The 13302-nt window shown below is 32.4% G+C and overlaps 2 protein-coding genes across 4 annotated transcripts in view; one reads left to right on the top strand and one right to left on the bottom strand.

Moving 5' to 3' along the window:
* Positions 1 to 1846: 1846 nt before the first annotated feature.
* mst (misato mitochondrial distribution and morphology regulator) lies at positions 1847 to 10476 on the bottom strand. 2 transcript variants are annotated; one of them, XM_074143002.1, is made up of 8 exons: positions 10322 to 10476; positions 8640 to 8723; positions 8139 to 8346; positions 7748 to 7983; positions 5086 to 5376; positions 4449 to 4765; positions 3694 to 3881; positions 1847 to 3017 (listed from the first exon to the last, which is right to left on the bottom strand). In XM_074143002.1, the coding sequence occupies exons 1-8, from the start codon at positions 10400 to 10402 to the stop codon at positions 2815 to 2817; spliced, it is 1608 nt and encodes a 535-aa protein (XP_073999103.1). In that variant the 5' UTR covers positions 10403 to 10476; the 3' UTR covers positions 1847 to 2814. The 2 variants fall into 2 exon arrangements, with proteins under 2 accessions (XP_073999103.1, XP_073999104.1); XM_074143003.1 differs by lacking the exon at positions 10322 to 10476 and adding an exon at positions 9648 to 9810.
* The window catches only part of Pi3K68D (phosphatidylinositol-4-phosphate 3-kinase catalytic subunit Pi3K68D), a 25614-nt gene continuing 22784 nt past the window's right edge, over positions 10473 to 13302 (top strand). The window contains exons 1-2 of one of the 2 annotated variants that reach the window (XM_074142997.1): positions 10473 to 10599; positions 13052 to 13211. In XM_074142997.1, the coding sequence (XP_073999098.1) occupies positions 13052 to 13211 (160 nt within the window). In that variant the 5' untranslated portion in view covers positions 10473 to 10599. Of the gene's footprint in view, positions 10600 to 10695; positions 10990 to 13051; positions 13212 to 13302 lie in introns of those variants that run through there. The other variant, XM_074142996.1, reaches the window with a different exon arrangement.

Raw genomic sequence — 13302 nt, 5'->3', positions numbered from 1 at the left:
ATAAAAATTGACAAATTTTTGCTCATTAATTAATTTTAATAATTAATTAAATAAAGATAATTATAAATTTATTTATTTATTTATTCATTTTTGTAAAAATGTGATATTTGGTTTATATTAGTGAGATGAAAAATGGTTTATTAAGGAATAGAAAAATAATCATGTAGACAGGCCTGTTACTCATGGAAACGCCTATTAACAGACTCACTCACCCTTGAGACTAATAATAACGCAGAGGAACTTACTTAACAGTTTTCAACATTGTAGAAACAAGGACTTGACTGCTCAAAAATAATTCTGACCCACATAATATTACTAGGATATTATTCCTTGATTCATAGCAACACGCATTCAGTTATGGTTTATCAGAAAAATTACAAAAATTACTTGAATGAAAAAAAAAATACAAAAAATTTAATCTCCTACCACACCCATAAGTATGACCATTTAATCATGTTATTTTTGCATTCACAGGCACCCTTTTCTTCTGACCATAGCAACTTTTTCTTATTTTTTTCCGGAATTGCTTTTAGCACTATTTTACTTACATACACACATTCATTCAAAGGGTATCATGTTCAAATTCACAGCTACTGTTTTTGTTCTCTACCTTTTCCTTACTTGCAGTTTTTGCTGGAAACACACTTTCTTTTACTAGCAAACTTCTTTTTAAACTCACAGATCTAATTTTTGTTTCTAACGCAACGACCTTTTTTTCACCATCACTATCACTCCAGAACTTAAATTAAAGGCTCCTCACAAACAAATTTTTCTCATAGAGGCAAAGTGTCCACATATATTTCAATAAAACACACCAGCATAACAAAAACTGTGATAACTCACACGTTCATATGACCCTTATTTTTATATTTTTACCAAAATACTTAAGCCACTTTTTTTTTTGTTTTTTTACTGAGAGACACACGTTTTACTTACATACTCGCTACAAAACAGACCTACACAACTTAAACAAAACGTTCCAAAATAAATTGAAATTAGTACCTGTTCATAAACATAAATATATTTAGACGCTGTATTCCTACCATATTCTCAAATAGAGTTATTCTTTCGTATATATTTTTTATGTACTCTAGTCTTATTTATTCTGTACTTTAAAATGTATTCAAAAAAAAAAAAAACTTCTCAACTAAATTATTTTCATTATTATTACCCGAATTAAACATTGTTAAAAAAATTATGGAAAAATACATTTTTTTATTGGGTAGTAGGTCACAGAAAAATGTATTTCTCCTACTTATTTATCTGAGTTGAGTACAAATACACTATTTATTTTAATTCAGTTAATGGGAAGAAAGATTAATTGTATTTTAGAAAGGAATGGACAAATAAAAATTGTATAACAAACAAAACTTTATTCGAAAAATAGATTTTGTTCTTTCTGTTTACATTTTCTAATCCATGATATAAAACACCAAGTTGTAAGAGAAGTCTGAGCGTTGTTTCTATGGATGCTGGAGAGTATTTTGTGTGTTTACTAACAGACTCTTATTAGCCACCCTTTCTTAAGTTAATGTTTTTATCACGTATGAAAAGATCTGTGCGATTTGAAAGAATGAGGTTAATACCATATATTCTGACGATTTTAGGTCACTACATAAAGAAAGCTATAAGCAGCATATGCCGCTTCCAAAATTCCTAATGTAGTGAGGGAAAGCACAGAAAACCAAAAACGAAATTAGATCAACCAGCTGTAAATGTCGTTTGATAGAGAAAGATTGAAGTAAAACTTAATGTCATACTTGTGATTTGGTCTAACTTCGAAAGCATAATTCATGACTCTATATAGGACACATACATTCCATTGTGGCAGTATAATCTTCCTCGGCCCTTAATAGACAAAGATTATCATTAACGAGTAAAACGCAAGTCGCTCACGTGGCATCAAATGTGTTCATGTTTTGAAAATTTGAATTTTAAGCCTTTCCTGAATCAGGTTACAGTCAAATCTGGCACCCTACAAACTTACTTTTTGGCCCGAGATGGGTTAGAGTTATAGAATATGTCTGACATTTTTCTTACATCATTAGTACAAACACATATTTTCTTTTAATAAAATAAATTTATAAATGATACATTTGAATACAGTTATCACAATATATTCAATTTTATTTATTCACTCTTTATGATACTGTCGCATACCCGCCGATTGATTAGTGGTGTGGTGGTGAAGAGTTTTGAAATGCATTACGCTTTTTCCTTCTCTCCCACACCAAAAGAACAAAATACGACTTTCCATATATAATGTGAAAAGTAATGTGGATACTAATTGTGGTTTTATGAGTACAACAAGATATTGGTGATAAATTTTTCAATAAGATGGGTTTATAAAAAAAAATAATTCATCTGGAAAAGTAATAGGGCACTAAAATTAATAATTTTCTTTGAAAAATTGTAGACCGGAAAAAAAAAAGGATTTTGATGACTAAATTTTAGGGTATTTCCCTCTTTTTGCAGCAACCTTCATCGGTGTAATTGTAAACTTATCACTAGAATTGCAGACATAGAAAGGACTTCTCAAATTCTATTACAAGCTCCTCTGGATTGTTCTAGATCTTAAAATGTTAATTTGAAGAAGTCACAGATTTCTCTCTCTCTCAGTTTTTGTTTTATGGGATATCCATGAGACTCCCCGTTGTAACATAGAATGTTCCATTTTTGATGGAACTACATTGAAGGATGGGTTCGGGAAGTGCTAGGTTTAAACATCCCCAGATATTGTCAAGAACCACAAAAAGCGATTTAGAGAGCTCTTCGTAAAACTGAAGGGACTTTTAGCCCTTACATCAGTTCGTTTTATAATAAGTAGCTCTCACTATAATTCGACGCTAAATTCAATAATCTCTCTAAAGTAGTTTTATACTCAAATTTGACGGAATCATCATAAATTTGCAATTTACCAACATCATTTTTACCACGCCGGTACAAGTTATTTAAATTTTGCTCAATGTCTCTTGAATTTATTAAACATCCAATTCCATAAAATTCACTAATTCGACCTGTGAAGAGGATATAAAAATGTTAAAATTAGAAAAATTAAGGCCATTTTTAAGCACGTCTAGTCTAAAATACTATGGTGTAACCAAAGCCTGTGTTTATAGATTTTTTTTTTTTTTAACTGTATTTTTTTCCGAAAATAGCTGAGTTGAATCGAGAACTAAATGAAAGTTTGAGGAAAGAAATGGTTCTATGCTTGTTATGATGGGTAACTACGAGAGCGTGATTCATTTAACTCAACACAACGCATCTAGAACGCGTCTTCTCTGGTTAAACCTTTTTTCAATCAGAAAAGATCACTCTTTAAAAAAGTAAACACAAGCTCGCGCAGGTCACGCAAAAAGACATTCGTTAATAGATATGAATTCTGAGCCTCTCGCTGTCCTAACTTTCAGCCCACACAACTTCAATCATCTCATTAATACTTCTTCTGCATTACTACGTTGGCCACAGATAGGTTTAAGTTTTAGAACATGATTGCCTATTTTTTCATTAGTAAGTAAAGAAGAGAGGAGCACAAAATGAGTAGGGGTGTTAATGACCTCGGCAGTCGATGCGCCAAAAAAAAAATAATAAAATAAAAAAAAAGAAAAAGTAAACAAATCATTTTGATCTTGTAAAATGCACCTCAGACTTTTGTTACACCTATTACTAATTATAAAAATAAATTCGACTTACCATAATTATTCCTTTCTGGATTTGTTAAATTGTACTTGTTATTCAATACATTTGGAAAAGTTGAAGGTAATCGAAACAGACATTTTGAATTAAAATTTCGAATACATTTTATTGGATAGAATGTGTTTAAAAATGCGTTTAATAAATCCATACATTCTTTGTCATTACTGCTAGTAATTGTATCGTGCCTGTAAACAAAATTGGATAAACATAGATGTTGAAGAGCGGTAAAAAATGAAATTATAAAACAGGGTTTAGGGCAGCGCAGTTTTAAATGCAAAAAAATGAAAAAAAAATACTGCGACAAGAAAATGAATTAAGCAGAGGCGGCTGGACTAAAAATTGAGAAACGCCTTGAGGCATTTTTTTAAGCTGTCTGAAGCAAAGTACTAAATAAGGAACACCAATAAGAAAAAAGAAAACAAGCTATGAAATAAGGAGCTTAGCTGTCTCAATGCCATTCTACCAAGCTTTAACAATAAGAAACAAACTATAGTGGCTGGTAAGGCCAGGCTTAGATGCTTCTAGCAGAGTGTAGGAACTACTCTGTGCTTGGCGCTAACGGCTAAACAGTCGATGCGGAGCTATATTTAATGCTGCCAAATTAGGCTTTTTTATGCTTGAAATATAGAAGCTTCTCAGGAGTAGGAAGTTTAGTTGAGGCTGTTGTAGATTCGGAACTGCCAAAATGGGCTATCGTGGTTCCCTAAGATTCCGAAACCTTAAAAATAGGTGAATAAAATCTGTACACTTACCTATATCTCTGTGTAATCCCTTTGGACGATAAATACAATATATGGGACCATTTATTATCCATTTCTAAGTCACTAAATGGACTTAAACTGTCGAAAAATTGTGTATTCCATTTGTCCAAAAATTGGGTAAAATTTTGATTCCTTAAAATTGGAAATGGCATTTTAAGGCCAGCTGTTACCACACAACGATTTAACACATTTATCAGACAATAGTCGGACATATTTACGTCCGTGAGTTCACTACGGAGTCTGTACGGTAAGGTCAGAAATTCCAAGCCTGCAGCTAGCACAGCACTCTCTTGATATTTGTCGAACTCCTGCAACATTTATTAAACTTCAGACTCAACAGAATGTATAGAATATACAACTTAAAGTAGTAAATAGAGTACAGCTGGCAAAACTAAACAGTGCTACGTGAAATCCAAGGGCAAGATGCCCTTAGTCAGCTTCCTGTCTGTCTTTGATTTAGAAAAATTTCATAGGTAATATGTAAAAAGCACTTTTTCATGTTCAAGAGACTTCAAAAAGTGTACTTGAAAACTTTTTTTTACTTGTTTGTAAGATGAGAGAAAGTAAAGACGGAAAATTGAAGTTTTTTAATTTTAATTGATACTAATTACAAACTTCAAAATGATACCTTATATTTGATGTCCTTGAAACGGCGACTACGATATTGATTGCTGACAGGGCACAAATTTTTGCTGAGGCTCATAGGTACAATCAAGTCGGCAAATTCTTGCGCATTCGCCAAACCGCATATAGTGTTGTACAATGAAGTTGAAACAATGGTGTCTGTAATATTCTCAGGATAATTATAAGTTGGTACAAAAAGCGTACACTTTTTGCCATATTCATCCTTTAAGTGACTTAATGCTGTATTCACCATACCAGCGTACGATGTATTCCCTTCACCAACTATTTGAAATCCCTGTACAAAAGGTAATAGTTTGAATGTAGTTCGATTAGCCAAGAGTGCCAATCCACCAGACTAGGAACTAATTGGTATGAGAACTACCTATTCTGGCGTCTGGCACCTACACAATTGCCAGTCCAATAAGTAATACTTGAGTGAAACATAAGTCAGTGCATTGTTCGCTCTCAATGCCATGTATAATGCTTAGACCTTAGACTTCCAGTTTATGCTTGTATCGCTTAAGAGAACATTACACGATCAAAAAAAAAAGAGCGGGTGGAATCTAGAAATTCAAGCGATTTTGAGGATCTAATTTAATAAAAATTTGGCGTGAACACTCATACGACATTTTCTAACTTTAAACCTCATTGTATTAAGTCACAATACTTTGCGACTTTAAACAAACTCAAATTCAAGAAACTTGTACATTTCATTTATACGCGTGGTAAACCGTGAAAATTGTACTGAAGTGAAAAACCCAAACTACCCCCTCTCTTGGAAATCCTTCTAAAATTAATTAATTACAAAAAACCATTTTAAGTAAAACTGATAAATCCTTATGTGAGTACTCAATTTTTAGTTTAAAGAGATCAATTCGTTTCGGAAAAATTAGAAAACAAATTCAAGAAATTTGCACTTTTGGTAATGCCATTTTTTCAACCGTTGATTTTGCTACCCTTTTAACATTTCTTAATTACGCTATAAAAAAAAAAGTATTAAAAATAAGACAAGATACAGAGGAATTAATTCAATATTATTAATTATTCATTATTATTATTCATTTTTCGTGAATTAATGTCATTTGTAAACTGCAGTCGGGTTTAATATTAGGTAGACTAACACAATGGGCGTAAGATAAAATTATTCGATAATCCCAATCTAGCTTCAAATTAAACTACCGTACCTTGAAAATATTTTTAGTTTATTTATTTTGATTAAACTCAGATTTCAGAATAAAAAACAAAAGGTTTTTGCGTTTTTTGTAGATTTTTCATCCGCTTTTAACACCATTGACAGGTTTAGCCTGGTTTAAAAATTACATACTCGGGTCTTTCAACTAAAATGATAATCTAATGATTATCTCTTAATAATTTAAGAGTTTGCTTAGCGATTTGGTGGCTTCTGTTTGGTGTAAAGAGAGTACATCACAGGAATTTTCAACAAAAATGGGGGTAAAGCAAGGTTGCTTGCTAAGCCCGTTGCTGTTTTCTTTCTACATTTGACCTCTACATGAGGACCGTTTGGGAGGAGGTGTAGTAGATACACATTGTTAAATTAAGATGCTGGCGTACGCAGAGATATTGTCCTGCTCAACTCGGATCCTATATTGTTACAATTTATGACCAATTCCTTGAACGGTTATTGCAAGATGTGGAAATTAAAAATAATTTGTATAAATAAAAGAAATGTGGAAGCAATTTTTTAACGAAAAATGTTTACGGGGTTCCGAGTGTATTGAGGTGATAAAAGAGTTCAAATACTACGGTATTTGTATTAGGCTTACTTCTACAGTTTATTTACCTCTCATCTAAAGAGCAGGTTAAAATAAGTCTGAATGCCACTAGGAATCAATTTTTAGAAAATGGATATATTTCTTTTTCCTAAAAAGTATGAATTTTAATTCAGTAAGCAAGACCGTCATTAATTATGGTGCTCAAGTCGGAGAATAGCAAAAATGTTTATTAGTAAGAGAAACTCTCAATATTTTTTCGTAAAAAAATTATTTAGAGTTCCCTTATACAAAATTATTCATTCCTTATGAAAATTATTCATCTAGAAACTGAATTAGCCACTATATTTTTATATACACAGAAACTGCACTTTAATTATTTACTGAAAGTATCTAAGTTTCCATACCATAGGTATCGTAAAATTTTGGCACTTCGAATTGTAAAAAGAAACATTCTTTGGTTCAAAGATTAAAGCCGCCACATTAGCTAATATGTATTGTGGTCCTGGGTTCGATTCCCGGTCTTAGGCCTTGGATTTTATTTGAAGGTTAATAAAAAGAAATTTACAGTAAAGTATGTTTGCTAGTCGCCTCCGTCCACGACACCTAATTGGTAGTTGGACGTAAAGCCCGCCTGAAAAAATAGGCAATTACTTTACTTACTTATTTTAGTTCGAAGATTAACAAAATAAATGTAAAATATATAATAACATAAATTTATGTTAACATACATACATCATACATCTTACTTCATTATCAAGTACGCAACAAATATGCTTGGCAAAACTGTTTCAAATTGAAGAAAATGTTGGTCAACTTCTCCAGCAGTAAGCTTAATTAATAAGAGAATAAACAAACCATTTTATAATTGTACGGTGGACAGCGCACAGACTTTTCTTACACCTTGATATCTAACATTCAAAAAATGACCCTTACCTGAAAATTATGGCACTCTTCAGCAAAAAATCTTATACTATCTTCAATTTGATCCCATAATGCCTCTAATTTAGTTTGCATGATGCCATAGTGATAGTAGTTTGCTAAATTTGATAGCTCCTTGCCTATTAGAATTTTGCTTTTTCTATGCAAATTTATTTGCATGAATTCAGACCAGTGAGCCACATTTTCCAAATTGTAATGAGACTTATAGATACACTTTGACTTGGAGAAATCTGAAAATTGGGAAAACATAACTCACTAGAACTATAAGTGGTACAATGTACATTGTACAACTTAGGGTCAGTTTAGAAAATAGAACTATGCTCCTCTATGTTTTAAAAACTAGGGGCACTAAACTCATACTTCACAGATGATACATTTCTCTCACCTGATCCAAATGTATTTTTTCTCACATCATCAAGAAATGGATTGGACTGGTTTGTCAGATCGCTATTTAAAGCATTTTCTACCTCAAACTTGACGGAATGTTCATCTAAATTCTCCACAGTGTCATATGATTTTGGAATTACGATTTTGTCTCCATTAAAATTATCATCTACTAAAATAACTCTTGGCGAATAGCCAACTAGTTCACCCTAGACAAATGATAATATTAGTCTAGTTGACATGAACATGTGACCAGTGTGATTAATAAGCAAACAACATAAATAAAAGAACATAGACCATATCTGTAGTCCAGAGCAGCGTGAGCTATTAGTAAACAAACAATTTAAGGAAACGCTGGAACTGGACTTATTACTTATATATAAGGGATGTCGTTAAGTGAATTTGGTCTCAACTCCCTCACACCAAAGAAATGATACGTACATCTCATGGTGTAGCTATTTAAAGTTATTCACTAAATAAGTCGGAGAGAGGGCGTACTTACCGTTATCAAGTTTTCTGAAGATCGAAATAATGCGTCAGGATTGATGTCAGGTACAAAATTACTGTCATAGCTAAAACCAGCTTCCTGTAAATGAAATCTACTTATTAAAAACTGTTAGTTTTTTTGGAGTAACACAAGTGTCATATCATACGAGATGCTCTATTTATTGAGATTTCGCCCCACAATATAGTACCACTTAAGAATCCTCAACTTATGGGAAAGTTCAGATTCTTCATAATTGTCACTCACATGGAAATTCCGAAAGTTAGTGTACAAAGGTTAGCGCAACCTTTAATTCTTCTACGTGGAAGACCTTAAAACAACATGCCTTTTCACAAAATTTGACGGGTCATATGGTCAATGTTAACTACATTTATGACATTTTCAGTGATCCAACTGGAAGAAGGTTTCATCCAGTTCAACACATAACGGCATCCTTTCTGTTTCGTTTATCATTACAAAAAGAAGCCTAATCCCTTAGGGAAAGGAAGGTGGTTAGTGCATAGGACTTAACAGAAACTCTATCACTGCTCAATGCTGATGAAAAGTGTTGTCTGCAACGAGAGAACACTGTTCCGAATCTCGTAGTACACTGAACAAACTTTGAGCAACATCAAAACATGAAATAACAAGCCTTGATTGATTCCAAGTTAAGCAATACATACATTACCATGTATTATTCAATCGTAATAACATATTAAACTTACAAGTCAAAATGATGATTATTACTTATTAAAGGATTGGTTTGCGATATTCGAATGGATGCCTTTGAATCTTTATAAAGTATAACATCATTACCTGAATAATACAATCATTAATTCAATGTGTAAATATCATTTCAAATTTGTAAAAAATCAGTTAAGTGGAAGTGTTACTTTAGAGAATAAATTTTGGGGGTTTTAGTGATTCTTTCGCATAAATTCTTAAATTACATAAAAATAAATGTATGAACCGTGCGAGGGCTCGCAGATTTTTGCTTTATAATTTAATAGGGGCACATTTATTTACCTTTTTTAGTTTACAGCAAGAAATGTAGGTAGTCATTTTCTATTAAGAACTCATCTATGGGCCTACAATTCCCGTACAAGATCTAAATGGTGAGCTCAATATTCAAATCTTGAGAGAATGTTCTCTTTCCATCTAACGAATATTTGTCAGCCTAAGCGAAGGTATATATTCTGGATACAGTTTACCCTATCAAACAAGATACAACTCATCATCTGAGTTTTAGGTATCATAGTTTATGCCTAAGAGATTACAATTCAAGTTATGACATAAGAGGTTTCTTTAAATCAATTTGATATTAAAGTTTATTTTGTGCACTTTTAATAAGACGAAGATCAAATCCTACATATATACTATAATATATATATGAATGAATATATAATTTTCGGACTCAGGAGGCCTCAAATACTGATGAAAACTCATAATCGAAAATTTGACATGATCACAACGCTTTCCTGCAGAAAAAGGAAAAGTAAAAAATGCACAAAATTTTTCATTTACTATTATCTAGATTTTTTTTTCTCCCAAAAGCAAACATCTAAATAAAAAAATACGTATCATTGTTTACAACGTCTGATGAAAACAATTTTTCGGAAAAACGAAATTTCTGAGCCAATAAGTTGCAATATTCTTCAACAAATACTAAATATTAATATAAGTAAATTTACAGTACTTACCTGTATATTTAAATAGTGGGTCCCGACGAAATTAGCGAAATTTCCAAAATGTAAGCTGATTATTTCATTTCCCAAATTCATGATGTATTTTTCTTTGACAGACCTGTTGTGGAAGGTTACACTGATAGTCACATTTGAGGGAACAACCTGGTCATCAGGTTACCAAAATGTTACACTACAGAATTATTGAAGGAAATACAATACGGGTAGAGAAACACCGCGCAATGTAAAAATTAATATAATATGCAATTTTTTCAAAATTGTTTATTAATTTTAAGGTAATTTAGATTAATATTATTATTATTATTTTCCTAATTAGAGGTTTGAACACTTAATTATTGCTCCAGTGGGATTGCAAGGTGAGAAGGTTACGCTCAGCATAACCTTCGTAACCAATTTCGTTTTTATTTATTTATTTTTTTTTTTAGAATTCTGTTTATCAATTGCAATTTCCAAAAATGTAATAACTTATTTATGAAATACCTTAAAAAAGTAGTGAACGTACTGAAATGTTTCATGTAAAATATAAAGACTTTCTTAAAATTTGTCAAAAAACTGCGTGAGTAGTTATTGTGATATTTGTATGTAAACCGAAGTTTTTTTGAAGAGTGACACGTTAAGAAGTTTCAGAAAATAATTTATTTGAATTTTTTTTTGAAAATTTAAATGTAAGTATAATTCATAATTTTAATATTCAGCAATAATACTGGAATTTACTATAAATGGAATTTGGTGTTACCAGACAAAACTTCGTCTTACTACAATTCTCAAAATTGACGTCTTCTGATTTAGATGTTTATTAATACTTTCAACATCACAGGGGTGAGGATAAGTGTTCTAAAACGCAAACAATTTTTTTGAGAACGAATTACGTGCTCCTGGATCCCTTAAGATAACTTTCCTTCAAAGCTTTTGTATAAAATTATGATAAGACTTTAACCTCAGTTGTCTTACGACTGGATATAAAGCAACCTGCCCTTTTATTTATTTTGTTTAATCACGAAAACGCCTCTAAGTCGACCATGCTTTCTAAGGAGACTATTCTGCTTACGAAACATATTTTCACTTAAACCGAGGCGAGCTTCAGCATCTCTCCGGGTTATAATTGCCAAGGCTGAACTTCGCTTGCATCGGAGTCAGAAGGTGGGTCCAGATCATAGATATACAGATTTACTCTTCCTTTCTGAGCTTCTTTGGAAAGATTTGTCACTTAATGGGTTCAGGCCCCATAACAGCGGATTCGTCGCCAGAGATTCGCCTTTCTCATTTCATTCCAAGCCTATACTCACCAAGACTGGCGACGTTATCATTGATACAAAAGAAGAGTCCTGTTCTTCAACCTGAAAGATCGAGTAGATAAACACAGCTGGAAGGGAAAGTATCTCAACGAACAGCCACTTGGACCACACTTTTCTGCTGTGTGCATGTCCTCGCCATTGCTGTATGCCCTAATGGTCTCTTAAGAGACTTCCTTTGTCGGCTCAGAAATAGGTAGTAACAATCCTAGGCTAAAATCTTCTTTCTAAATTCTAAAATATCCGCTGAGGTTAAACTGAACGTATCTTTCTGTTGCTTGGATTTTCTCCTGGAAGATGCTAGGAAATTTCCTTATAGGTTCCTTATGTGATTCTTGGTCAAAATATTCCAGCCCCATTTCCTTCAGGGGTTCATGATCCTTCCGTGTACCACATGATCGCATGTTCTTATGCCAGAAAAAACTGTTTCACTGCTCCATTCTTTCTGGTATTCATCTTCGAAGTTACGTTCTCGACGAAGCTGCATCATCTTTTCTCTAGGAAATTACCAGAGGGGGGAGTGGCATTGCATAGTTATAAGCACATCCCATATCTCCAGTGCCATTTCCGATTACTGACTAGGCCCGTGTGGTAACCTTTCGACAACAAAGTGGAGAGCTGTTAACTGACAAAATTGATAGATTTTATGAATTGTTTTTTTCTGCGTTTCAAGAAACCTGCTTGGGTAGTTTTAGAGAAATTCGCAGACACAAAAAACTTTCTGTAAATTCACACTTTTGTTCACGAAAGTTTCTTCAAACTTGATATGTTAGCAATAATTTTCGTGCTCGTTAATGGTTAATGGTTATATTATAGGCCCGAAATGTGATGTGGCAAACCTGGTCCCTATTCCTTCTGAAAAACGTATTAAATAAAAATTATTAATCGACATGTTTGCTAAGAGGGTGTCAAGTTTAAAGAAAATCTTAAAAACCTTTTCGGGGAAATTTAAAAAACTAAAAAATCCATTCAATGACTTCTGATTTAGAGATTTTGATCGCTAATTTGCTGATGGGGCTTAATTTGTCTAAGGCCAAGAAGCACAGCTTTCTTAAAGAAATAATCAATCAAATAAACTTATCTTTTGAATTGTAAATTTTACATTTGAGTAATTTGCTTTTGTCCATTTATAATGGAAGAAATAATAATAAGTAGTTATTTAGTTTTATTCAAAGCTAGAGCATGTATTCCTTACAGCTTAATAATTACATGACCATTATCTAAATAGCTTTCTTTCTAAGGTCTGTATTTCAAAACACCTGAAAAGTAGCCTTATCAAGGACACTGTTTAATTTCATATATAGTACAGTGTAACTTCATTAATTGTACGCGATTAAAATGAAGTAGGTCAGAATTTTTATAGAAACTTCAATAATTTTTTAAAAATAATATTTTTGTTTTTTACCCCCATTAATGTGCATTGTTTTCTCCACAGATGTCCAGATCAAGTTCTACGAATATCGACCATGAACGTAAATTCCAAGAGGATTTGGAGAAAGCGCAAGCTTTAAGCTTAGAGTCTTTAGCTTTGGAGAAATTCCGTTTAGAAAAATTGAAGAAATCTGAAAAAGTTAATACAAATTTCTCTAGGCATAGTAAGTATGTTAAAAATCACAATACTGGGGATTAAGAAAAGTCAGTGCGTTTCGCACTCGTACAGTTTCAGAATGTTTTGTTTATTCATCA

The sequence above is a fragment of the Rhodnius prolixus genome, unplaced genomic scaffold, assembly GCF_049639745.1.
Source record: "Rhodnius prolixus isolate KJV_2025 unplaced genomic scaffold, Rpr scaffold_12, whole genome shotgun sequence".
In the NCBI taxonomy this organism is placed as follows: Eukaryota; Metazoa; Arthropoda; class Insecta; order Hemiptera; family Reduviidae; genus Rhodnius; species Rhodnius prolixus.
Note: the sequence above shows the minus strand (reverse complement) of the source record. Positions and strands in the feature narration are given on the sequence as shown.

Excerpts from the sequence above, each read along its gene's own strand:
- mst (XM_074143002.1), bottom strand. The coding sequence starts at position 10,402 with ATGAATTTGGGAAATGAAATAATCAGCTTACATTTTGGAAATTTCGCT. Across the intron at positions 4,766-5,085 it reads TCAAGGACATCAAATATAAG|GAGTTCGACAAATATCAAGA; the intron begins GTATCATTTTGA and ends TAAATGTTGCAG. Across the intron at positions 3,018-3,693 it reads TCCAGAAAGGAATAATTATG|GTCGAATTAGTGAATTTTAT; the intron begins GTAAGTCGAATT and ends TCCTCTTCACAG.